Genomic DNA, 26,455 nt, shown 5'->3' with positions numbered 1-26,455 from the left:
GATTCACTGGCATTTTCTAGTACTTTACATAAATGGAAACATGTATGTACTCTTAAAATATAGCCTCTTTCACTTGGTGTAATTATTTTGAGATTCATCTATTTGTTGCATGTATTAATAGTTTTGTGCGTTTGTATTGCTGAGTAGTATTATCTTTTGTGTCTATACATGTATACACATACACATATACATATACAAACACCACAAGACAAGTATTCATTTATTAAGTTGATAATGGACACTTGGACCACTTCCAATTTGGGGCAGTTACAAATAAAGGTACTATGAACACTCATGGAAAATCTTTGTAAGAACATGTACTTTCTTTTCTCTTAAGTAAAAACCTAAAAGTGGGTGCTGGATTGGATAGCAGACAGATGTTTAACTTTTTTTTTTTTTTTGCATTTTATTTTATTTTATTTTCAATATATGAAATTTATTGTCAAATTGGTTTCCATACAACACCCAGTGCTCATCCCAAAAGGTGCCCTCCTCAATACCCATCACCCACCCCCCATCAACCCTCAGTTTGTTCTCAGTTTTTTTTTTCAATGTATGAAATTTATTGTCAAATTGGTTTCCATACAACACCCAGTGCTCATCCCAAAAGGTGCCCTCCTCAATACTCATCACCCACCCTCCCCTCCCTCCCACCCCCCATCAACCCTCAGTTTGTTCTCAGTTTTTAAGAGTCTCTTATGCTTTGGCTCTCTCCCACTCTAACCTCCTTTTTAAGAAACTGCTGAACTCGTTTCCCAAGAGGCCGTACCATTTGATGTGCCCAAGTAGTGTCAGCAAAATGCCGTTTCATTTATCTCCTCACCAACACTTGTTTATCGTCATCTTCATTTCAACCACTGGAAGAAATGCGTGGCAGCAAACGGGTTCTGGAACGATGACACATGTGGAGCATCTTTTGTGTGCTTATTTGGGGGTCTGTGTATCTCCTTTAGTAAAATGTCTATTCAAATCTTCTGTCCATTTTTGAATGAGGTGTTGGTGCTCTTATCATTTAGGATTGAGATTTCTTTATATGTTCTGGATATAAGTCTTCTATCAGACATATACTTTGCAAAACCTTTCTCACAGTCTGCGGATTACCTTTTCGTCTCTTCTCCGTGCCACTCCAAAGATCTGTTCACTGGGTGTAAAATTCTAGGTTCGCACCTCTTTCTTTCAGGAAAGATGTTGCCCCATTGTCTCCCCACTTGTATTTTCTTCTGGCAAGAAATCTGCTGTGTCCTTATCTTTGATACCCTGCACTTAGGCTTTTTGTTTGTTTGTTTTTCTGAGTATTCTTAAGAATCTCTATCACTCATTTTGAGAAATATGATTATAATGTGTCTTATCTTCCTTATATGTCTTGTTTGGTTTTCTTGTATGAGGTCTTCTGATGTTTCTTCTATTTAGATCTGTGGGTTTATAGTTTTCATCAATTTTGAAAAATTTCAGACATTTTTTTCTCCAAATATTTTTATCTCTTCTCTCTTCTTTTCTTTGCAGACTCCCAAGAACATGTATATTAATCTGTTTTAAGTTGGCATAGAGCCCACTGATGCCCTATTCAACTTTTTAATGGTCTCTTCATATTTCACTTTGGATAGCCTCTGTTCTTAAGAGCTCTGTTCTTCCCCTATGATACCTACCTGCTATTAATCCCATTTAGTATACTGTTTATCTCATGCCACGCAGTTGTTTCTAGAATTCCACTTTTGTTTTCATGTTATTTAACTTTTTTGGACATATGGGATACAACTATGCTAACTTTTTAAATGTCCTTTTCTGCCAATTCTAATGTCTGTATCATTTCTACATCACTTTTGATTGACTAATTGATATTCTCATTATGAGTCAAATTCTCTTGATTCCTTGCATCCCTTATGCTTTTTAATTGTATGCCACACAGTTGTTCTAGGAGTCAGCTACATTCTTAATTGGATGTCACACAATTCTTTTACGATTTAGTTAAGTTCCTTGAAAACACTTTGATCCTTTCAAATCACTCACTTACAATGTGTTAGGAGAAACTGCAGCAGCGCTCAGTCTAGGAGTAATTATTCATCAATACTGAATAAAGACCATGTACTATGCACTTGACTCAATGCTTCATGAACCTTGAGGTTTTCCAATGTTACTGGCGGGAATAGGCACCGTTCCTGGCTATGAGTAAGTGCCACACACTATTCTGTCTAATCCTTTTGGATGGTTCATCCCTTAGCCTTAGGCGGTTTCCTAACACGCATGAGCTGATTAAGACTCTGCCAAATAACTAACAGCAATCCTCTGGAGATTCTGGGATTCTTTCTCTGTGCAGCCCCATCCCATCTAATCCTGTGAACTCCAGATACCCGTTCCTCCCAGATTCTCAGTATCTTGTGCCAATGCAAAGTCTGTTGGGGTCCACCTGGTGCCCCTAAACTCTTCCCCCCGCTCATGGAAGCCATTCTCTTGAGACAGAAAGCTGGGGCAATCATAGGAATCACTGTGTTCATTTATGGTCTCTCAGGGACCATGGTCCTTTACTACCTTATGTCCAATATCTCACAAACTATTGTTTTACGCATTTGTCATTTCTTTTTAATTCCCAATGAAATAGTAAATTCACTCCCTGTTACAAATTTCTTCATAACTATTTTTCCTCAGTTATCTTACCATGACCTGGAATATTATGAATTAATTTGATTGTCAACGGAAGAAAAACTTACAAAGACTTTGCTTTTACTTACTGCTGCTAAATGCACAGAAACCCAAAGAGAAACAGACACGTCTGTTGAATTATCAATGAGAATGACACTGTTAACTACACATATATACTGCAACACAGAAACGATGCTGTAAGCAATGTGTCAAACCTTAAGTATGGATTTTGATCACATGAAACACTTGAGAAACAACAGGAATTTTGGTTAGTCTTTTTTTTTTTTTTCCCCCCCCCGCTGTTTTGAGCTCCAGTAACTAACAAATTTGTATGCGCTGGGAAGGAGAACAGTTCTTTGCAATTTGGACCAGTGAGGTTTTCTTTATTGTTTGTTTGTTTCTGTGTTTTCTCTTGATGTATGGCTGACATTTTTAGAATTGGAATTGTAAGCTCCTTTTCTATCTGTATAAGTGTCTACAATTCAGAAATGACTGGCCTTTCAACATATGAGTGTGTAATGTTTTCCTACCTCCAGACAGTATTGATAAGATTATAAAGTCTTTTTAAAAATGTTATAATATACTATTGAGTATAAATAAGAGCCTATATAAACTAACTTTTCCTAAAATTCCCAGAAAATAAGGAAATTAAATTTCCAATACTTAAGTTGTGGTAGATTAAAAAATAAATTCTTTTTTCTCCTTTTTAAAAATGTTTCTATATTTGTGAGACAGAGATAGACAAAATGTGAGGGGGGTGGGGAAGAGAGGAGGGAGGGAGACAAAGAACCTGAAGCAGGCTGCAGGCACTGTCAGCACAGAGCCTGATGCAAGGATCGAACACAGTAACCGCGAGATCATGACTTGAGCCAAAGCTTAACGGACTGAGCCAACCAGGTACCCCTAAAAATTAAAATCTTAAATAAACCAACTCAAAAACATTTTACAAATCCAAATTAATTAACATAGTTTAGTTAAAAAATCTGCCAAACAAGATTAGTTTAATAAAATGTGATTTGATAAAATTAGCTATATATTCTCTGATTTACCAGTGGTAAGTGTAATAAAGTGTGTATTTTAATTTCTACTTCAAATGCTCTTCCCATATGCATACAAGTTTATTGATCAAATTAAGTTTGCATTATTTCTCCTTTTTATTTAAGATCATGAAAAAGTAAATTTGACCAAATTTAATCATTATCCAGATAAACTTTATTTCAACAGTAATTATATTTATAGTATGTCAGCTTGAACAGAGTTTCCAAAATATTTAAGAACTTAAAACTTTGGACTAATATTAAATTGAGTTATTTAATGGATAATCATTGGATACCTTGGCCATTTGTAATTAAGCAGGAATACTGGCATACTATTAATCCTAATTTAAAATTTTTTGCTTTTGATTTTTATAAGCTATACAGAGGCTTTATATATCAGTCCAGTTAATTAATCTGTTCATTTTTGCTACTTTATGAGGTTGTAAAAGAGATGTATATGGCTCTAGAAAGTTAGTTACAAAAATTCATGTTCTTTGCTAAAATGCTGATATTGGACTCTCAGTTCACAATTATCCACCCCACCTCAGGTTTTTTCTGTGAAATATAATTTAATTACTTTAGGTAAAAGTTTTAAGCACTTGACACTATATTTAAAAATAATAGTTTCTAAGGAATATAACTCTGTATATTATAACTCTATGTGCTTCTGTTTTCCAAGGAAAAGAACATTTTTGCCCTAAAGCAGTGGTTCTCAGGATTTTTGGTGTCCAGATACCTTACAACACTCTTAAAACTTATTGAGGACCTCTATGACATTTGTGTGTGTGTGTGTGTGTGTGTGTGTGTGTGTGTGTGAGATACTGATATTTTCTGTATTGCAAAGTGAAAGTAGAAAAAAAAATGCTTACTTACTCATTGTTAACTAGCAGTAATAAACACATTGCACATTAATAATATTATGGAATTAGTTCTGGCTTTATGAACTCCCTAAGACCAGTCCTTAAGTATCTGTTTGTTCCAGAGTATCAAAGAGCATAAGAACAAAACTTGAAAAATGAATTTTATTTGCACTGGTTTGTAATATCTGAGTCAGAACAGAAAAGCAATCTGTTAAAATCTTATTGAAGTTTTCTCAGTTCTGATGAACTTGCTTCCTTTTTGTATAATATTACCTTATAAAGTATAATATTATAAAGTATAACATAAATTTTAGAATTCTAAAACTTTTTAAAATTAGTTTTGTTTTGCATGCTACAGAAACAACCAAGTTTCCTTCTTGGTTTCATTATGCTAATTGGGAAGTTTTAAAAAAATGTTTATTTTTGAGAGAGACAGACTATAAGCAGGGAGGGGCAGAGAGAGAGGGAGACACAGAATCCGAAGCAGGCTCCGGAGCCGGATGCGGGGCTCGAACTCACGAACTGTGAGATCATGATCTGTGCTGAAGTCAGCCACTTAACTGAGCCACCCAGGCGCCCCTTTTCTAGTTAGGAATTTTTATCAGATTTTTCTCTTTGAAAAGTTTAAGTCTATTATTTATACTTTTTTTTTTTTTTTTTTTTACTCTGATGTTTCCTTGAAAGCTCTACATTCAGCAATGGGCGACACCAGAGTTCTGGACTTCAGCAAAGCAGCCCCATGTACAAGGACCATATACTAGGTAATTCAAATAACTAAGACTTCAAAGAAGAGGCTCCTGTATACAGGCTTCTGATGTCATTGCTAACTTTTAAGATCAGACCAGTGGACTGAGTTGGGATTTCCACAACTCTTCTCAGTTGAGAAGCAGACAAATTCATGTGATTAATAACCCGGATGCAGTGGAGCAAGAATGGATTGATTATACAGGGCTGAATGAACTAACTGTTGAGGGCTCACCATGGGTTGTTTTGTTAGTAATGTCATTGATACTGTTTTAATGTTCTCTTTCTGTGCAGATAAGAAAGGTTTTTCTCTTTTTTTAAGTTTTTATTATTATCCATAATGATTTAGTATATTCTGCTTTTATCCACTATAGTATTTTTAAATAATATTTCATTCTCAACGGCTTCTCCCCCTACCCATGCAGAATTGAGAAACTCAAAGTTTTCTTAGTTTTCATGGCAATATAGTTGCTGCATAGGTTCAGTAAGAACTGGTCTTCCTGTTTACTAGGATATGCCTGGAAAAATTCTAAGGCCTTGCCTGGAATACCATATGTGAGAGTAATGCTCATTTAATCAGATATGATTAGACACGGTTAAGGAATTAAGGTTGACTTCATGGAGCCATTACCTAAAAAAAAAAAAAAAAAAAAAAAAAAAAAAAAATTAAAAAAAAAACATTGAAAAACTAGCTTGGTATCCAGCTTTACAGGGTCCACCTGTATAAATAGGAAGGAATGTCACTTCCTAGAGGGCCACCTTGGGATATTTGGGGAATTTTGAGAAAAAAGATACTCATCCAAATACTGTTGACCCCTGAACAACACAGAGGTTAGGGACACTAACACCTTACACAGTAAGAAATCCACATATAACTTCTGACTCCCCAAAAACATAACTACTAACAGCCTATAGACCAGAAGCCTTATTGATAACATAAACAGTTGATTGACACATATTTAGTATGTTATATATATATTTATATATATATCCTATACTGTATTCTTACAATAAAGTAAGCTAGAGAAAAGAAAATATTATCAAGAAAATCACAAAGGATATGTTATTATTAAGAAGATCATAAAGGAAATATTATTAAGAAAATCATAAAGGAAGAGAACATACATTTCCAGTCCTGTACTGTATTTATTGAAAAAAAATCTGCATATAGGTGAGCTCCACAGTTCAAACCTGTGTCATGCAAGGGTCCCCTGGATACAGGTACTGCAGGTGGTGGACAGAGTTTCTTGGGATTGGCTTTCCAGCTAAAGACAGTAAATACTAGAGACTTCTAAAAGTTCAATATGAAATGTTTATGAAACCTTACAAGGAAAGTGAACTTGAAAAGGCTTATGTAGTAAACTACATTCTTGCTATATCCATGTAAAAAATCAGGCCATATGTAATGAAACAGACCCTCCTTTGAGACTATTTTTGATCAAATAGGGGAAATTTTTGCTTCAAGGGAACACAAGCATTGTGTATAGGTACTCTTCAGCACTATGTGTTTCTGATTTCATGGAAGCCAACTTCCAACTCTGTGAAGTTGTAGGTATGTGATAGCAATGCAAAATAATTATTGTACATAATCAAGCAAATTCTGTCTTGTCAAGTAGAGGCTCGAGTGACTTCCTCAAAGTCAGCTGAGCTTCCATTTACACATTCATTTCAGTATTTCTCGTCTACAATTGCGTCTGTTCTTTTGATTCTTTGAATTGGTTATAGTATCTGCCAAGTTCCATCTTTATTAAATAAAATCTTTAAAACATGTACATCTTATCTTGTAATGTATAAGAGTCATGGTTCTACCTTGCTTTAAAAATGTCTTTAAACAAACTCATCAACTCTACAAAACTTTAATATCCTAGAATTTTTTTTTTTGTATCTACCAACACTCCTGGGACATTTCCTTATATTGAGGGTGTTGCATTAGTACCTCTCCTTTGCTTTAATTCTTTGAAAGTTTTCCACTCACAAACCAAATATCAGCCACCAAATGATAACTTAAATTCCAAAGTTTTAATGATTTGCAAATGTGGATTATGTCCAAAAATGAAAAGAAAGAGGTGCTTTTAACAGTCGCCCACCTGCACATATGTACACGTGTAACATAATGTTATATTTTTAAATAAATTTTTTAAAATAAATATTTAAATAAAATTGTGCCACTGCTCCAAAATTGCACACTGTCCTTATATAGGCTCTGAAACGGTGGGTGATCTTTATGACACATAGGTTTTTGGCAAAATATTAAAGTGAGCTGCATACATAGAGAATACAGAGCACTCAGTTTTCATGATTTGAAAGTGAAACCCTAGGAAGCAGAAGGCTTTATGTGTGACAGCTTAAATGCTTGTAATCAAACTAATTGGCAGCACGATGACCCGAAATGAGTTTAAAGTCACTATAATGTATGTTTAGCAATCAACGAAGTGTTCCTTTATTATTCAGGCTCACGTTTTGCAATTTTATGTTATAGGACCAAATGGAAGTGGGGGGTGGAAAGCAGAAAATGAAAAAGGAAAAATGCATAAACGATTCCGTTGCTTCAAAAGAGTAAATGAAGCAAAAATGAGCCTATTGCTGAATGATGAAAAACAATAAAATTAGTTTGATGAATGGAATCAGGAATAAAACCATTAAAAGGGTTATCTGTTGCTTAAAGAAATCTTATATACATAGGAATCGGCAGGTTTAAAAGTAGAGATACCATTTTCAAAAAAGTAACTTAGTATAAATAAAACTCATTCAGCAATTTTCTCAAATAGAGGAATAACTGAACCCACTAAAAAACTTCTAGCAAGAACCAAAGCAGTCCTCTTCCTGCTCTCCCCAATAACACAGTATCCTACCAAAAGTAATAAAAGTCTTTGCACAAGTATGACAAACTATGTGGCAGGAAAAGGATCAAATACAATAAAGGGTCAGATTTAGATAAATTATCTGAATGAGTCTTGGACAAGCTATACCCGAGCAAGAAAAGAGAAGTAAAATAAAAACTCGCTAACACAAATATGCCTGTAATTAAATCAGGTAGTAATTATAACTGGGACTGCTTTCAAAGTACATTCTATACACGTACAACTAAGGTCTACAGACATGTGTTGGGCTGACTCCTCCAATCTCTTGAGCAGCGTGTTACAAATCAGTGCTTCTGGGTTGGCAAGGGGTGGGGGCCCTGAAAGTGACAGTTTTGAACAGTAAAAACCTTCCAGAAAACATAACCTCTTAAAATAACACATGGGTCAAAGAAGAAATCCCAAGAGAAAATTTTTTGAACTAAATATTTTGAGCTAAGTAAAAATAAAAGTATTTTGAACTAAATAACAGTAAAAGTGTATATCCAAATATGTGGAATATAGCAAAAACAGCCCTGGAAGGAAAATTTATAGCACTGAAAGTATGTATCAGAAAAGAAGATAGATCTAAAGCAAATAATCTATGCTCTCACCTTAGGAAACTAGATAAATTAGAGTAAATTAAATCCTGAGTAAGCAGAAGAAAAGAGATCATCGAAATTAGAATAGAAATCAATGAAACTGAAAACAAAACCAATGGAGAAAGTCAATAAAGCCAAAAGCTGGTTCTTTGAAAAGATCAATTAGAAGTCAGTAAGCCTCTACCCTGGCTAAGATAAAAAAGAGAAGACAGAAGTTACTAATATCAGAAATTGAAAGAGAGGATAGCACTACATACCCCACAGGCATTAAAAGGATAATAAAGGAATGTTATGAAGAATTCTATGCCACAAATGACAACCTAGATGAAATGAACCAATTCCATGAGAGATACACTATGGCAAAACTGACATAAGAAGAGACAGATAATCTGAATAGACCTGATTAAAGAAATGGAATCAACAATTAATTTTCCATAACAAAGAACACCAGACCCAGATGGGTTTATTGGTGAGTTCTACTAAATATTTAAGGAAGAAATTACAGCAATTATCTACAATCTCTTCCAGAATATAGAAGAAGACAGAATACTTCATGACTCATTCCATGAGGCCTGCATTACCTTAATATCAAACCTGGACAAGGACATTAGAAGAAAAGAAAACTATAGACCATTATCTGTCAGGACCATATATGTAAAAATCCTCAATAAAGTATTAGCAAATCAAATCTAACAATGTATTTAAAAAATGATACACCATTACCAAGTAGTATTTCTGCCTTTAGAAAAGCAAGTATGGTTCAACATTTGAATATCAATGAATGTAATCTATCATATCAGAAGGCTTAAAGAAGAAAAATCATGTGATTATATTAATAGATGCAGAAAAGAAGCTGTTGTCAAAATCCAATACCCACTCATAATAAAAAGGATCTTCCTCACCTTGAAAAGAATATCAACAAAATATCTATAGTTAATATCATAATTAATAATAAAATTCTCAAAGGTTTCTGGTGTTAGCTTAATAGCAAGGCAAGGATGTTTCCCCTCAGAATTCCTTTTCAACATCATACTGGAAGTCCTAGCTAATGCCATAAGATAAGAAAAGGAAATAACAGGTATACACATGAGAAGGAAAAAATACATCTGTTTTTGTTTTCAGATGATATGATCACCAATGTAAAAAATCCAAAAGACATTCCTAGAACTAATAAGTGATTAGAGCAAGGTTGCAAGATACAAGGTTAATATTACAAAAATCAACTGCTTTCCTATATACCAGCAATGAACAAGTTGGTATCTGTAATTAAGATATTATCATTGACATAAGCACCCCCCCCAAATGAAATATTTAGTTATGAGTCTAACAAGATGTATAACTTATACATAACTTATAACCTGTACAAAATTTATGTGTGGAAACTACAAAGTTCTCATAAAGGGGACCAAAGAAGAATTAAATTTATGGAGAGATATTCCATGTTCATGAATAAGATGACTCAATATTGTCCAGATGTCATTTCTTCCCAGCTTGATCTACAGATTCAATTGACTTCCAATCAAAATCCCAGCAAGATATTTTATGCATCTCGACAAACTGATTCTAAAGTTTATAGAGAGAGACAAAAGACCTCTGGGTCTTAGAATAGCTAAGTCAATGTTAGAAGAGCAAAGTTGAAGAACTGACATAACTCAACTTCTAGACTTATTAAGAATAAATGTCGACTAATGCACTTATTATTTATCTACAGCAACTGGACACCATGGTATTAGTGACAAAAGAGACAAACAGACCACTGCAACAGAACAGCTCAGAAATAGATGTAAATGTAGTCAACTGATCTTTGACAAAGGAGCAAAGGAAATACAATGGAGCAAAGACAAATTTTTTTTGCCAAATGGTGGTGGGACAACTGGACATTCACACACAAAAATGAAAAACACAAAGAGTCTAAACCCAGACCTGACACCCCACACAAAAATTAACTCAAAAATATCAAAGACAAAAATACAAAATATAAAACTATAACATTCCTGAAAGATAACAGAGGAGAAAACCTATCTAAGCTTGGGCACAGCAACGACTTTTTAGATACAACACCTAAGGCACAACACATGAACTAAGTAACTGATAAGCTTAACTTCATTAAAAGGAAAAATTTCTGTTCTGTGAAAGATAATGTCAGGAGAATGAGAAGACAAACCACAGGCTGGGACAAAATATTTGGAGAAGACATAACTGACAATAGCCTGTTATGCAAACTATGTAACAAAACTCAGAAAACTCAATAGAAAGAACATGACAAGCCTCATTAACAGATAGGCAAGAGGCCTGAACAGGACACCTCACCCAAGAATATATACACATGGCAAGGAAGTACATCAAAAGATGTGCAACATTATGTCATTAGAAAATTGCATGTTACAACAGCCAGGTACTACTACACATATATTACAGTGTAAAATTCCAAAACACTGACAATGCCGAAGCTGGCAAGGACAAAAGAGCCGAAGGAAATGTCATTCACTGCTAATGGGAATGCGAAGTGGTACAGCCACTTTGGAAGACAGTTTGGCAGTTTCTTCCAAAACTAAGCATACTGTTAACCATAAGATCTGGAAATTGTGCTCCTTGGTATTTATGCAAATGAGTTGAAAGCTTATGTGTACACCAAAACCTAGGACAGATGTTATCGCACCTTTATTTATAATAGCTATACTTTGAAAGCAACCAAGATGCCCTTTAGCAGTTGAACAGATATATGAACTGTGAACATCCAAACAATGTATGATTATTCAGCACTGAGGGAAAAAAAGAGATATCAGGCCATAAAAAGACCTGGAGGAACCTGAAATTCATGTCACTAAGTGAAGGAAACCAATCTGAAAAATCTACAGACTGTATCATTTCCAACTATATGGCATTCTGAAAAAGGCAAACGATGGAGACAGTAGAAATGTGGAGATACTGGTTGCCAGGGGTTAATGGGAAGAGAGGAATATAAGTAGGTGGAACAAGGAGGATTTTTAGGGCAGTGAGACTACTTGGTATGATAGTATCATGGTGGATACATGTCATTTGTCAAAACCTAAAAAGTGTGCAACACGAAGCGTGAACGTTAACGTAAACCATGGGCTTTGGGTGATAATGATGTACCAGCGTAGGTTCATCAATTATAACAAATGTACCCCATGATGCGGGACGTCATTGGCGAATATATGTGAGCCACAGGTAACAGCAACACTCTGTACTTTCAGTTCAGTTTTTCTGTAAATCTTTGTGCTAAAAAGTGAAGTTTATTAAACCACCACCACCACCACAACAAAAACAAAAACCAAAAAATAAAACTGAAGCCTTCCCAGGAAAGAGTTTTCAGAAAGTTGTGGCCTAGTCTAGTCCACTCCCTTGCATGGGAGAGTAGGGCTTTATTTAAATTGGCCTATACATATTATGAGGTGTGAATATTAAACAAAACACTTACATAACCTTTTTGTCGGATGGGAAAGACCAAAGTTTTATGCTTTGGTGAAACGAGAAGGATTCATGTGCTTTAATGTCTAGTTAGGGAGGTAAAACAAAGACAGAGACAGAACTTACCCTTTGGCCTATGTTCCTGAAAGGTTAAGGAAAAGAAAAATAAAAGCCAATGCTATTTCCCTATTGCTCAATGTGAAATAAGTATTCGGTTATTGGCAGGATAGTTTTCTGTTATGAAGTTCAATTCTCAACTTGAATTCTTCCCCTAGTTGTAGGACTTTGGAAAAGATACCGTTTCCAACGCTCATTTGTTTTCATTCACAAAATGACTTAGACAAATGGTCCCGGAATGTGCATGGTCTCTTGATCAGTTGGACAGCATCGCTACCAACATATCCACAGATGGGCTGACACTGAAAGACCCCTTTGAAGAGCACCTTGATCTGACCCTCATTTGGAAGATGAAAAAAAAAATAATGTAATTTCATGACCCAACCACTTTAGAATTTGCAATAATTTCAAAAATAAACTTATTATCTCTTCTGCATTCAAAATTTAAATATGTGTCACAATTCAAGAACTCGACATTTCGGATGCAACCGTATTATAACACAGACCTATTATAAATAATAGCAAGTTTTTCATTTATCTCCTTTTTCTAATTATTACTCATGCATATCTGTTATGACATGAATACTGTATCAAATTGCACCTCTTTTATAGTGTGTCCTTTTATCTATTTTAGATAATACTGCTTGTTCACATATCTTAGAATAATTTGAAGAGGCTTGGCTATGAATACCCACATCACAACAGAATCTATGATAAGTATATTTTAATAGTCAATTACTTTGTAATTCTGCAGCAGAACAAAGGTGTGCATTCGATAGTGTCCAGTTAATTTTTTTTAACTGGGTAAGATGACTACAAAGGAAAAAAGAGACAGTATACTAAGCATGTTCACAGACTGTCTCAAAGCCCTTTCCAAATGTATGTATGGATAAACGAAACAAAGGAAGAATGTCTGGTTTTATTTTTGAGGCTCAGAAAAAAAAAAAATCAGCAAAGGAAATAAATACCCAGAGTCTGTAACAAGACAGATAGCGCATATCAAATCCCATGAAGAAGAGACATCGCAAAAAGAGCAATGAGGAAAACCTAGCAGCGCTGATACTTTGTTGTCAACAACCTGGATGAAGATGGAAAAATCACACTTCCGGCAATGGGCGGGGTTCACCAGCACAGTGCCAAGAAGAAGCAATGATGTATCAGATGGCAGACACAGGTTAGCACACTACATTCACCAAGATGAGCTTCAACGATACACGCATGTATGTGTCTGTGCGTAATCGTTCCACGTATGGAAAAGACACACCTGTTAGTTAACTGTAATCAAAAGAACAGGGAGGTGTAGAAGGCAAGAAAAGTGGCATGATCTTCAGCTACGCCAACTAAAGGGGCAGTTTCTAGGATGACAGAGGTCATCGTTCTAACAATACTTAGTTTTGCGAGTTAAGTTTCAGACTGGCAGTCAGACAAGGTGACATGTGACATCCCTTCTGACTCAGAGGTTCTTTTTTTTTTAATTTTTTTTTAACATTTACTTATTTTTGAGACAGAGAGAGAGAGAGCATGAATAGGGGAGGGTCAGAGAAAGAGGGAGACACAGAATCTGAAACAGGCTCCAGGCTCTGAGCTGTCAGCACAGAGCCCGACGCGGGGCTTGAACCCACAGACCGTGAGATCATGACCTGAGCCGAAGTCGGACGCTTAACCGACTGAGCCACCCAGGCGCCCCATGACTCAGAGGTTCTATAACTCTAAGTCTATTAAGGTAAAGCCAAAATAACAGATCTACTTTAATGACCGAACTGAAAGCTGGCAATTTACAAACAGATGAAAATTACTTGTGACTATATTATGCGTCTTTCCAAACGCAGCTTAAGACTTCCATTTGGTTATGATGCCTACCTGCTTAATGTCTGACTAGAAAAACATATTAGCTTCTGTAGTTTCCTTTGCTTCCTAGAATGTTCTAGTATTAGTGCTCCTTTTGTTCAGAGAAATCAGGTTTTTGTATCATCGCTAGTTGTGTTACAAAGTTATTTTTCAAATGTATTTCAAATAAATTATGAAGGAACCAAATTTCTTGTCTCTTTTGGGTTGAGAATTGAGATGCCAACTTCCCTCGACTTTCTCTGCACAAGACACAGCCCTGCCTTCCCTTGGCAAAGTCAGGCCTATTTCTCACCAGGGTAGGAAAAAGTAGGTTACAGTTAGGATCCTCTTGGAAAAGGTAAAATGTGAATGTTCTCTCTAGGGACTGAAATGGAACCAGAATTCTTGGGAGTAAAAAAGAGAATGATGGTACACTGTAGGCTTAGGTGAGTTCTTGGTGGGTCTCTGTAATGCTACCTGCATGATTCAGTCTCTCCTCAATTTGCTTCTGTGGCAGGCTAGCTGTACACATAGTCATTTGTTGGTCTGGGCAAGATTTTATGAGATGTGATGAATGTATGAAATATTAGGAGTATACTAGGAACCACAGCTGTTACGCCTTGCTGCATTGTTAATGGCTCCTTAAAATCAGAGGCCACTACACACAGCAGCACATTTAGACAGGAAACACTGCAATTATCTGGCTTCACCACTCCATTGCAAATCTGCTAGTACATTACAGTTTATAAGCCCTAATAGACAGTCATCACCTTTGGCAATGCTTCTACTTGAGAAAAGCCACAATCTGGATTTATTACAAGACAGTTGTCAATGGAGACTGATAGGTTTCTTCTTTTTTCTTTTCTTTTCTTTTCCTTTTTCTTTTCCATTCTGTTTTTTTTTTTTTTTCCATCCTGCAAACCAGGCATCAAAGATTTCAGAGCAGAAATTAAGTGTAGTATAAGGCAGGCCCCTTTAAACATGACTGTTAGTGAAGCTAATTACTACAGGAAAATTGGAGATCATTCATTAGCCTAGCAAGCAAATTAAGGTTTGTTAACAGTGATTTATAATGCCAAGCCTTGGGTAACTGTGCTGGTCCTTTCACATATATGTGTATAGGACCTGACAGTTTATTAACTGTGCCATATCTAAACAGCTTGTCACCAGGGTGCTTTTGTTAAAATGACATTGTATTTTAAATGGATAAACATTTTTACATGAGCAAAATGCATTTTAAATGTTTGGCTTCTGAAGTCAAGTATCAGGAGATAGGTGAAGTGTCTCAAGCTATCTAAGCTTCCAATAACTCTTGTTTACTGCTGGAGCTGACTATAGGAAAATGTGACACTGGGAGTTAAAATAGCACTTTTCCTCTTTAACAAGCCCCAGTTGTGTTTTTTAACCTCTTTTCAAATGATACTCCTGGTGTTTCACAAAGCTGTAAGTTTCTTACGCAATGGATAGGGAGGCATCTAATTTACAATTTCAGGAAAAATATTTTTTTAAAGGAGTTAAGCAAAGGAATGAGTCCTTTGACCTGAGATTCTGATTGATAGCCCATAAGACTCCAGGGCAGTTAAATCTATGAAAAATAAAGGTTGTGTAGGTAGTCAGAGTAAACCCTGGTATTTCATACTGCCCGTGGCTCATTTTATATATAGCTCATGCCAACTAATTCCACATTTCTATAAACTGGAAATCTTCAACAAGAATAGGACAACGTCTTTGAAGCCAGCATTAGAAAAAGAAAAAAAAAAAAAAAAAAAAAGGAAAGGAAAGGAAAAGGAAAAGGAAAAGGAAGAGAAGGGGAAGGAAATGGGAAGGGAAGAAAGAGGAAATAGAGTGACTTTCTGAATTCCATGACAGTGGCCTGTCCATTCCCTCTGGGATTGTGGATACACAACTGCTAAACAGTCTTTGCTGAATCACCTCTGTGACTGACAAGATACACTAGCCATGCAAGAGAACGAGAGTAAAGCCTCAATATTTCTATGGGCTACACCCTGAGTAACACAAATATAAAAATTATTCATTATTAATTTCCGAGAAAGGCAGACTTGGCCACTCAATTGCAATGTGGACTTCTTTCACTGCTGACACTGAAAAGCAGTGTTCATTAGGTACTAAGGGACCCATGGCCTTGCCTTCTATGGTTCAAAGGAGAGCAAAGAGAGGCAGCAAAACCAGTCACAAGCACTGGCCCCACATGGCAAACATTTAGGTGTAAGGTAGCCAGAATCATGGATCTTGGCATATCAGAACCAAAGGCCTTTAATAAGCAATTAACTAGTCCTGTGACTTGTAACACCTTCTTTTTTTCCAAAACGATTTATATTTTCCAAATCTGAGGGGTCAGGAGAGGGCTGGAGGGGACAGGAAGACTAGGCCCAGGGCTATTTCCCCACATCCATCAGGAGCACCTGCACTTTGTTCTTATCTCCTCAATTAGAGTTCGCAACAGCCAACAACAAAGACTCCTGTGGACAGCAGATGTTTAAAAATACCTGGCCTATTTCCCAATGGAAATGCTCAGAAGACAAGAGTGTGGAGGGGTGAGTGGTAACTAGAAATACCATCTGATCCTTTCTCATCCGACTACCCTGTTCACCAAATTTCTCAATTCCTTTGTACCGCATGAAAAAGTTGAAACTAAAACTGTGGAGCTAGAAGACAATTTCCTCAGGGTGAGCTGGAAGAGGCCTCTCACTGTGCAGATCCTGCAAAGGATGAAATGTCTACAAACCAGAACTGAAACTGTAACGTTCACATCGTTGGGGTATGTTGCTCATGGCTCACTGATCCTGTTCCCAAAATGAAGAGTAATCATACCCCGTCAAAAACAGAAAAAAAGAAAAGGAAAGGAAAGGAAAGGAAAGAAAAGGAAAGAAAAGAAAAAGAAAAGAAGGAAGGAAGGAAGGAATGAAGAAAGAAAGAAAGAAAGAAAGAAAGAAAGAAAGAAAGAAAGAAAGAAAGAAAGAAAGAAAAACGGAAAATACAATGATATTTTTAGTCTAAGGGTCCTGAAATTAGGGTTTACTGGTGACTATGCAGAGGAGCCTGTCCAAACAGAGATACTCAGTCCAGATATACACTGACCATTCAGGGTAACTAAGATTAATTCTGTGGTTTCTAGTCTTATCAAAACACCTACTTCAGTGTAGATTTGGATTTTGTTACTTTGTAACAGAAAATTATAGTTCAGGATAGTATTTATTTATTTTTAACTTTTTTTTAATGTTTTTATTTTTGAGACAGAGACAGACAGATCGCAAGCAGGGGAGGAGCAGAGAGAGAGGGAAACACAGAATTAGAAGCAGGCTCCAGGCTCTGAGCTGTCAGCACAGAGCCCGACGCAGGGCTCGAACTCACAGACTGTGAGATCATGACTTGAGCTGAAGTCGGACACTCAACAAACTGAGCCACCCAGGCGTCCCCAGGATAGTATTTTTTAATGTTTATTTATTTTTGAGAGAGAGAGAGAGAGAGAGAGAGAGCAAGAGAGAGAGAAAGAACAAATGAACACGATCGGGTGAGGGGCAGAAAGACAAAGAATCCCAAGCAGGCTCCACACTGTAAGCATGGAGCTTGACGTAGGGCTCAAACCCATGAACCATGAGATCATGACCTGAGCCCAAATTGAGCCGGATGCTTAACCAAATGGGCCTCCCAGGTGCTCCTCAGGCTAGTATTTTAAAGGTTATAGTTCAAACTCATGGTAACTTTTTACCACTGGGAAGAGCAATTGATTTCATTTACCCAAATGTTTCTGCATAGTAAATAGATCATTTCAAAATCACCCAACTCCTTCCCTGGCTTTGTTCCATATTCCCTATAATTAACCTGACACAGGGCTTGATCTCACAAAGCATGGGATCATGACCTGAGCCGAAATCAAGAGTCGGATGCTTGACTGATTGAGCCACCCAGGTGCCCCCTAAGATATTTTATGATAAGCATAAGGCTGAGTTTTAAGGACATACTGAAATTCTCACATGTTTTAACACAGATTTCAATTTGCATGGCAATGTTTTGTTCTTCCCATTATTTTGGCCACCTCCCTAAGCCACCATTGAAGATATACACACACCAAAACTTCTGACTCCCTACTCTAACTTCCAAACTCACCACCTTCCTAAAATCCAACTTCTCCTTCTTGGGATTCCTATTCCAAATAAAAGTAGCATCACGGTCATCAATTCTGGGCTTCACATCTTTCTTATTTTTAACAGATCAGTAGCATCAAGTCCATATCTACCTATAAATCATTCCCTATAATTAACCAACCCAAGTCCAGCCTTTTTCCAGAAACATGATACAGTCAAAGCAATTCCACACAATGTGGAATTCCATTCTCTGTGCTCTTACCTTTGTTGCCTCAAACTTTGTTCCACCTTTTTCTTTATCTGTTGAGAATCTCAATATCCATTAAGTTCTGCACAACTTAATCCTCCTATAATTCATAATTGACCCTTATAAATACTTACATCTTATTTACCTTAAGAACAAAGAAAAGATGTTTAATATATATTTAACAATTAAAATGCACTGTACTCTCCATCTGGTGTGCTGTTTTCTAACTCAATCTTTATCAATGAATCCAAATGACCCAAAACTACTGGAGATCTCTGATGGAACTGAGATTTTTTAAGAAATTTCCATTATAATGGAAACTTGTCAGTAAATAAATAATGGCCAAGAATTCATTTACCCAGAGTTAATTATTAATAAATATAAATATTAGAGTCTTATTTGGGAGACATGTTAAAATACTCAGCATCATTTATCTTTAAGCATTTGACAGGTTACGATTAAATACTTGAATTACAAAATTCTGTCCCAGCAATACCAGCAAGTACTGGCAGGTGGGGAGGAAGATGACTCTGCATGGGGTTGCAATCAAGACCAGGTAGATATAGGTGCATTTGTAAACTTAAAACCCAGAGAAACATTATAAAGGGGAAGAATGTCAGGTTCTCTGTAGAGCCTAAATGCACTTAATTTAAAAAAATTTTGTATAACTTTATTCATTTTTGAGAGACAAGAGAGACACAGCGTGAGCAGGGGTGGGGCAGAGGGACAGGGAGACACAGAATCGGAAGCAGGCTCCAGGCTCTGAGCTGTCCGCACAGAGCCCGACATGGGCTCAAACTCATGGACTGCGAGATCATGACCTGAGCTGAAGTCAGACACTCAACTGATTGAACCACCCGGGCGCCCCTAAATCCACTTCTTTAAATGCGAAGTATCAAAAATATTAAAAGCATCACAGAGGAAGGAAAGGAACTGGGTGGTTTAGGGAAGACTAAATTCCTTGAGAGGGTCCACTGATTTTTCACATCTGTAACCTATCACCTAGAACAGTGCCTGATGGAGAAGGTGCTTAGTACTCAGTGAAAGACAAAAAGTCAGAAGTGTCTGTTAAAAGAAAAGCCCAGTCTTGAAAAACAAACAAACAAAACAAAAAAACGCCCACATTATTCGAAGAAAAACAGGAGATATTTCAGGGTCTGTAGTCAAAAACTTAGAAGATGGCAACGAATTTAATCCTTTTATGACCGTATAGCTCTGATGGAAAGCCACAGGTGAATATTTTGCACCCATTGCCTGTTACCAACATTACAAACACAATTTCTTAAGTAGTAAGACTGCACAGGAATGCACACATCCCATGTTAAGACATGTACCACCACACAATTCCCCTTTATCATATAAAGTGGTAGTTTTAATCATTAGGTAGTAGTGTGTTAGTTTCCTTGATAATCTTAAAGTATGTATATTGATAGATGTGAGGCAACTGAGGAGAATTAAAGTTACTATTTGGTAACAATTATGAAAATATCTCTGGATGACTGAAGTTTACAAAAGCGGGATCCAAGCTATTTGAGACTATGGGCCTAAGACACTTAGATTCACACCTGGAAGAAGGCTGAAAGTTGTCCAGAGAAGCAGGCAGGACACATGACCAGAACAAAGGAAAGCTTCCTTTACACCAGGGGTCAGGTTCAGCCTGACAAGTCAGTCAACTCCTACACCAACAGTGGCTACCAACTACTGGCAGATGGAGTCCAGGGCTTGTAAAGAACGAGTCCAGAATCTTCCTGTGATGACACATCAGACCACTGGCAACCAGGAGATGTTTTTACTGGTCTTGTCACTCTACTGACTTCGCTTACTTCACTCAGGTACACTAGGGTAATTACTCTCCTTTTTGGTGTCAGAGAGCAGCAAATACATGACACAACCTCGTAACACCTGAACGTATTGAACAGATCTTTTCTACCCTCCAGCCCAAACTCAAGAGCTGTTTGCAGTCTTTAAATGACTCAGGTCTGAGGAAGAAAATAAACAAATGGCTTTAAGAGACAAATTAAACAACCATAATACATGGACAGCCTAGAATGGTTCATTCCAACATCATGGTGATCATAGAGGATCACAGACAATGAACTCCATATTTGTTTTTTGTTCACACGTGTAGTAAAGTGGTATACAGCTGACCAAACACACAGTTACAGGCTCCTCAGAAAGGGACAAGAATATAGCAAGAATCAAGTATTCCTGACCTATAGCTACAAATTCCAAAATTTCCTTCTTGCATCACTAATTTCTTGTGGTAATCCTCTACCAACCACAACATCACACAGCCACTTAATGACAGCAAGTTTTGTCCATCACACACTATAATGGGAATAACTGGCTATTAATGAGAGCTGTTCTGTGTGCATGAAACACCTTGTCTCATTTAGAATTCACAACTCTATTAGGTGGGTGCAGACTCTCAAACATCAAATAACCTGCCCAAGGTCACACAAGTAGTCTTCAGATCATTCTGTCTCTAAGTTCTTAATTATCCACTATGCACAATAACACTTCAAATACAAGTATAAGAAGAGAATATAGCCCAAAACATTTAAATTAAAATGAAAACGTGTTCACTGCATTAAGGTTTAAAAAAAAAAAAGAAAGAAAGAAAAACCCTACACACTCCAACAAGTTTTGGTACTCTTGCCAAAAATAAAAAATCAAAAAAAAGCAAATAGATTCCAACCAGTCTATACTTCCATTTATATTTAGAACATGAGCTGGGCTTGAGTATGCAATGAATATATATGTGTGTCTCTCTGTGTGTATAACACCCACATTATTCAAAAGCTCCCAAAAATGTGAAAAGTTTGTTCCAATCCTTCTTTATTTTGTCTACTTTAAGAATCCTTTGCAATATGCTTATGTAAATACTGATTTTAGCTGCTGTTCTCATTTCTCAAATCTTCAGCTTATAAATGAATTGGAAAAGTAACAGACCTAAGCAGACATCTTTGGAACACAAAACCAAAGAGATATAAACAAATATGACTAAAAAGAAAACAAAGGGTTCTTCTTTAAATTTTCTTAACTTATCACTACTGATAAATGAAAAGAACTGAAGGAAGGCAGAATATACTGGCTATGGACACGGGGTGTGGGCTGGCACACGCGTATGCCTGTGTGTGTGTGCGCGTGTACTCCAGTGGGGATTCATTTCATTAGCACACACAATGATCAGCATTTTACCTTAGTTCACTAAAAGCTCTATGAGAGCATAAAATCTAAATGAAAGAAAATCCTGAAGTTAGACTAATGCTGGGGCATGGGAGAGTATTTAAAAAGAGTTCCAGGTTGTTAAACCCAATAGGTGAGTGCCTTCAGTTTTCTTATACCAGAGTTCACATTATGGTTCAATAGCATTAATAGCTCTGTGACTCTGCAGGTGATTTGCCTCCATCCACACTTGAAAGAGATGCTGAAAAGAATTAAGGATAGAGTCGACATCTCACTTACCTGATGCTGAGCCTTCATTACAGACATAAGTAAAGGCTAATATGAAATCATAGATCATAAAGCACAGTGCAAAGAACATGTTAACGCAAAACTACTATAAGTTGTGCATATACTATTTCCACCTAGAAGCATAAAACTCACCAATGCTGATGTTGGCACCTGAAATCAAGTATTATATTTGCTATCGTTGGAATGAAAATTGAAACAGAAGACACTTTTTGATGAGAATTTGGCAGTAGTATCAATGGATTTTGCACTTTGATAACACAATAATCCCATTATTGGAAACACATTCTAAGTAGAGCATTTTTGTCATAGTTGAGAGCTGAACATGCATCTGGGACGTATCTTTTCCATGTAAGCTAATAATACTACAGATTTTTTTATGTAAGCAAAGCAATACTAAGAGCAATTTCACCAAGAGACAAACTTTTATACTCATCCAACAGAGCGTGAATGTAAAAATCATTTTAGATTCATAACTGCAGACTCTTCTCATAAGTGTGTATTATTAAGGAATAAAAAATAAACACTCCTGAAATGAGAAAAATAAGTGACAAAAAGCATAATAAACTTCTTGATGTTTCTAGAGATGACTTTCTTCTTTCAGGGTGATCATACTGACAACAGAAAAAAATACCAGGAACGTTCAGTCTCAAAGTGATCAAGGGCTAAGTTAGTGGTTTTGGCCTTGCTCTACTGAAGAAAGCCAAGAGGGATAATTTAGCTTTTGGACAGAGAAGAGACACTGGCAGTCTCCAGATTTTACTTCCAGCATCTCAACCCACATCCAGCCTGGTGTGAAGGCATGGCAGATGGGCTACTTCTGTTATTTCGACTGCTTCAGCATCCTGCTTGTTTCTGGAAGCATGAATATTCAGTCACAATACGGAGCAAGCAAAAGCGTGCTGACTGTATTAAACAGGTACCAAAAAATCTTTATCCTTCTCCTTTTTCTCATTATCATAGATTAAGATAAAAAAAATCAACATTTAGAAAATGCTACTTCTGCCAAGCTTGGAAAAGACTTATCATTCAATGAAATGATGCTGGTTTTCATATATTTAATGTTATCAAGAGAAATGTGTGGGCAGAAGAAAACCAGCATAATTAGCATTTTAGGGGAAAGGAATTTAAAGGCAACTAAACTGAATCAGTAATTATTTTCCACTTTGTTTTATTTTCATTATTTCATTATTTTCTCAGAAAATGCTGAGCAGGCAGAGTAACAATGCTCATCATTCAGAAATGCTTCCTTTAAATACCACCAAAAAAAAAAAAAAAAAAAAAAAAGACCCTCCACACTGGCATGTTTTCCTGTTGTGTAAATAATGCCTATTTGTAACTCTTGTTTACTTATATCTTGAAAAAGATTATTGAATCCAAAAAGGGTAATTTTGCTATAAATAAAAGAAATGAAGTGACAATTTCTCTATGAGAGAATTATCTATGTGATAATCCCTGAGGTAGGACACCATCCCACCCCTCCCAAAGGACAAAGAAATGTCTAGAAATAACATAATACACTTATATTTGCTAAAATGAGGAGTTCCATGATTGCTGAAAGGAAATCTAAAGGCCACGTACTCAGACTGTAAGGGAAAACATCCATTAAACCACCACCTCTCACCAAAATAATTTTTTAAAGAAGGCAATTCCCTACATATGTGGGAAAGTTCTTTAAGAGATCTTACAAGTGGGGGCACCTGGCTGGCCAAGTTGGGGGAACGTCCAACTCTTGATCTCAGGGTTGTAGACTGGAGCCCCGTGTAGGGTGTGGAGACTACTTAAACATAAAAATCTTTTAAAGAAAAAAAAAGAGAGAGATCTTAAAAGTGAGTAAAAACCTCAGGGCATAATCTGAATTCCATCCTCCACATGACATGGCACTTGTCACTAAAAAAAAACAAAACCATTTATGTAGGAAAGTGGCATGAGCCAATCAGGTCTCCTTTACACTGCCAGGTGAGAAGGAAATGTACTGGCTACGAGACCCACATCGCAGACTGACTCATGATCTACGAGGCCCGACAGGTTATGTCTTTTAAAAATAAAATAATCCTACTAAAAGGATGGCTATCAGTCTGCTCTTTAGGACTGAGAGGGGACTTCTTAGGTTTTTTTTTTTTCACATCCTAATGAGCGAACATTATAGAAGTAAATCAATGCCAACGCAAGGCACACATGTGCAAGTTGAGATAAACTTACGAAGTAGCCTGTTCCCAAGCTGGAAGGAGCTGAACTCTGCAATAAAGCATAAAGACAAAGTGGAAAATCAGCAATGGTTTTTAACACGTTCCAATCCACACAGCTCATTACCAGCCCTTTGCGGGTTTTTCATCGCTACATCACATCACTAGTGTATGCTGCCCCTTGTCATCTGCTACTGATACAAACACCGTGTTGGCTTAATTTTCCCCTTTACATCTCTCAACAACTCAGAGATGCTAACGTGCTATTTACTGAATTCCAAGCTTCTGCGGTGGACGTAATTGCCAATTTATTTGACAGGCAGCTGGGTAATGAATTAATGATGGCATTTCGCCCTGCACTGAGACTAAACAGACACGCATCAGCCTGCCTCCCTGACTTGCTGACATTCAATGCCCTGGTCTCAAGCTACTCAGTTTTGTGGCCGCAAAGGGGCAGGCAAGAGGAAAAAGCCCAGACTGACTTGAAAATAAAAGCCCAGTGGGTTTGGATGACTTTTCCAGTGTATGACCTACTTGCCAGTTCATTCCCTAAAGGCATCAGTTAGTACACACAGAGCGCTTTTCAAAAATGAGACATTTTGTAAACATAATTAGTAGAATAAAATGCAAAGAATGTGTGGGTAAAGGGAAGCCATGAAAAGCAACATTTTTCTGAAGGTTTTAGTCACAAGAATTATCAATTTAGGCTTCCATAGTTCTGACACACAGAAGACTTAAACAAATAATATTAATTCTGAAAGGCTTGCAGGGCACCATTTCTTTGGGCAAAGAGGCCCAAAAGAGAACTTGGGTTTTGTTTTAGACTTGTCTGTGATTCATGCTTGTTTGTACTTCTGGGTTTTTTTTGCTTAAAACCTCCCATTACAAATTCTTTAATTTTTAGTATCCTTTTTGTGAACAAGAAAGGCCCTAAGTATAAATAAGCTTGAGACAAAAGGAATGCTAATGCTAAGACAGTCTCCTGGTCTTGGCTAAGTGTCCTTGCACTGGCAGGGCCTTTTCCCTGACTAGCTTGGATCAGGGGCTACCCCCTTCCTGGGGCAGGCTGACTTCCGCCTACAAGCAGTACTCACTCAGTTCATCCCTAGCTATTATTCCACCTACGTGTTCTGTCCCTGCTCTGCAAACTACAGGTAGCAGGGACCATCTGGTTAACTCATCACTGCTTCCCCAGTGCTTGGCACACAGGATGCACTTAGTAAGTATTCGTTGAATTAATGTATAAATAAATAAGTGGATTGAATGGGGGGGAAAGAAGGCTTAGGTGAATTTAAAACCTCTGAAAATACAGTAGATGGGAATCTTCCTGCCTTTAAACTGTTTCTGAGAAGGAAATACAGTGCTGGTAAGTATCAACAGCATCCACAACAAAAAAAGAACAGTACGCTCCAGGGCATTCCTAAATGCACTTCCCAAAGCAAAACTTTCTTCACCTTGATGTTTCAGAGAGACTCAGGGGGAATAAAGGACAATAGATGTGTGATCTTGCACACCGGACTTGGTTTAAAAAAATCTTGCTGCATTCCTGATCCCATAAATGGTACATAGGGAGATCCACTGTAGCCATGGAGACAGCTTCTCCTAGCAGTGATTAGCCATGTGACCGCATCACCTGTGTACAGCACCCACAGCCTTCCACGGAGCAGAGGAAGGCAAAAGCCAACTTAGGTCTCCACCACCCTGGAGTCATGCCCCTGGGAGGTAAACTCATTTTAGGATGAATTACTCAGAAAGAGCATGGGATTTGTTTATTTCAGGTTTTTTTCCCCTTCCTGCAAATGCATTTTATCCCAGAAGCAGAAGTACCCCTCCAAACCCACCTCCCACCCCCACATACATATCATCTTATTGTATACCAAAGAAAATTACATCCTTCAGGTCTCGGAAAGCTCTGTTATACTCATTTTGCATATATATTGTACATTACTCAGGGAGCTGGGTGGAGAAGAGGGCTTTGTTGTGCATATTTGTTCTGGCTATTGTTTATGCAGGTCTGACTGAATGAGGGAACAGTGGGTATCATTTCAATTTCTGATGTCAACATCAAATTACTTATTTAATTTCATGCCTGGCGAAGCATTGTATAGCTACACGCAGAATCATTTCACTTCATTTGTTATGCTGTGTTTTCGTGGCGATTGGCTTGCCTTCCAACTGACAGCTTTAATTACGACATGAATTTGATTGCACTGCCGAGGAATTAACATAATGCAACAAAGCATTTAAGCACCCTGCCTTATACCACCCCCCCCACACACACACATACAAATACAGACAGACACATGAAAGAACATAGACACTGTATCCTCCCGTGCATTAAAAGCCCAT

The 26,455-nt window shown here is 37.1% G+C and overlaps 1 protein-coding gene across 4 annotated transcripts in view; it reads right to left on the bottom strand.

Moving 5' to 3' along the window:
- The window catches only part of AUTS2 (activator of transcription and developmental regulator AUTS2), a 1,111,391-nt gene that overhangs the window by 575,540 nt on the left and 509,396 nt on the right, over positions 1-26,455 (bottom strand). For all 4 annotated transcript variants that reach the window (XM_042921091.1, XM_042921093.1, XM_042921092.1 and 1 more), the window contains exon 4: positions 24,123-24,158. In XM_042921091.1, the coding sequence (XP_042777025.1) occupies positions 24,123-24,158 (36 nt within the window). The remainder of the gene's footprint in view (positions 1-24,122; positions 24,159-26,455) is intronic.

Source organism: Panthera leo, chromosome E3 (genome assembly GCF_018350215.1).
Source record: "Panthera leo isolate Ple1 chromosome E3, P.leo_Ple1_pat1.1, whole genome shotgun sequence".
Taxonomy (NCBI): domain Eukaryota; kingdom Metazoa; phylum Chordata; class Mammalia; order Carnivora; family Felidae; genus Panthera; species Panthera leo.
This window is presented reverse-complemented; position numbering and strand designations above follow the sequence as displayed.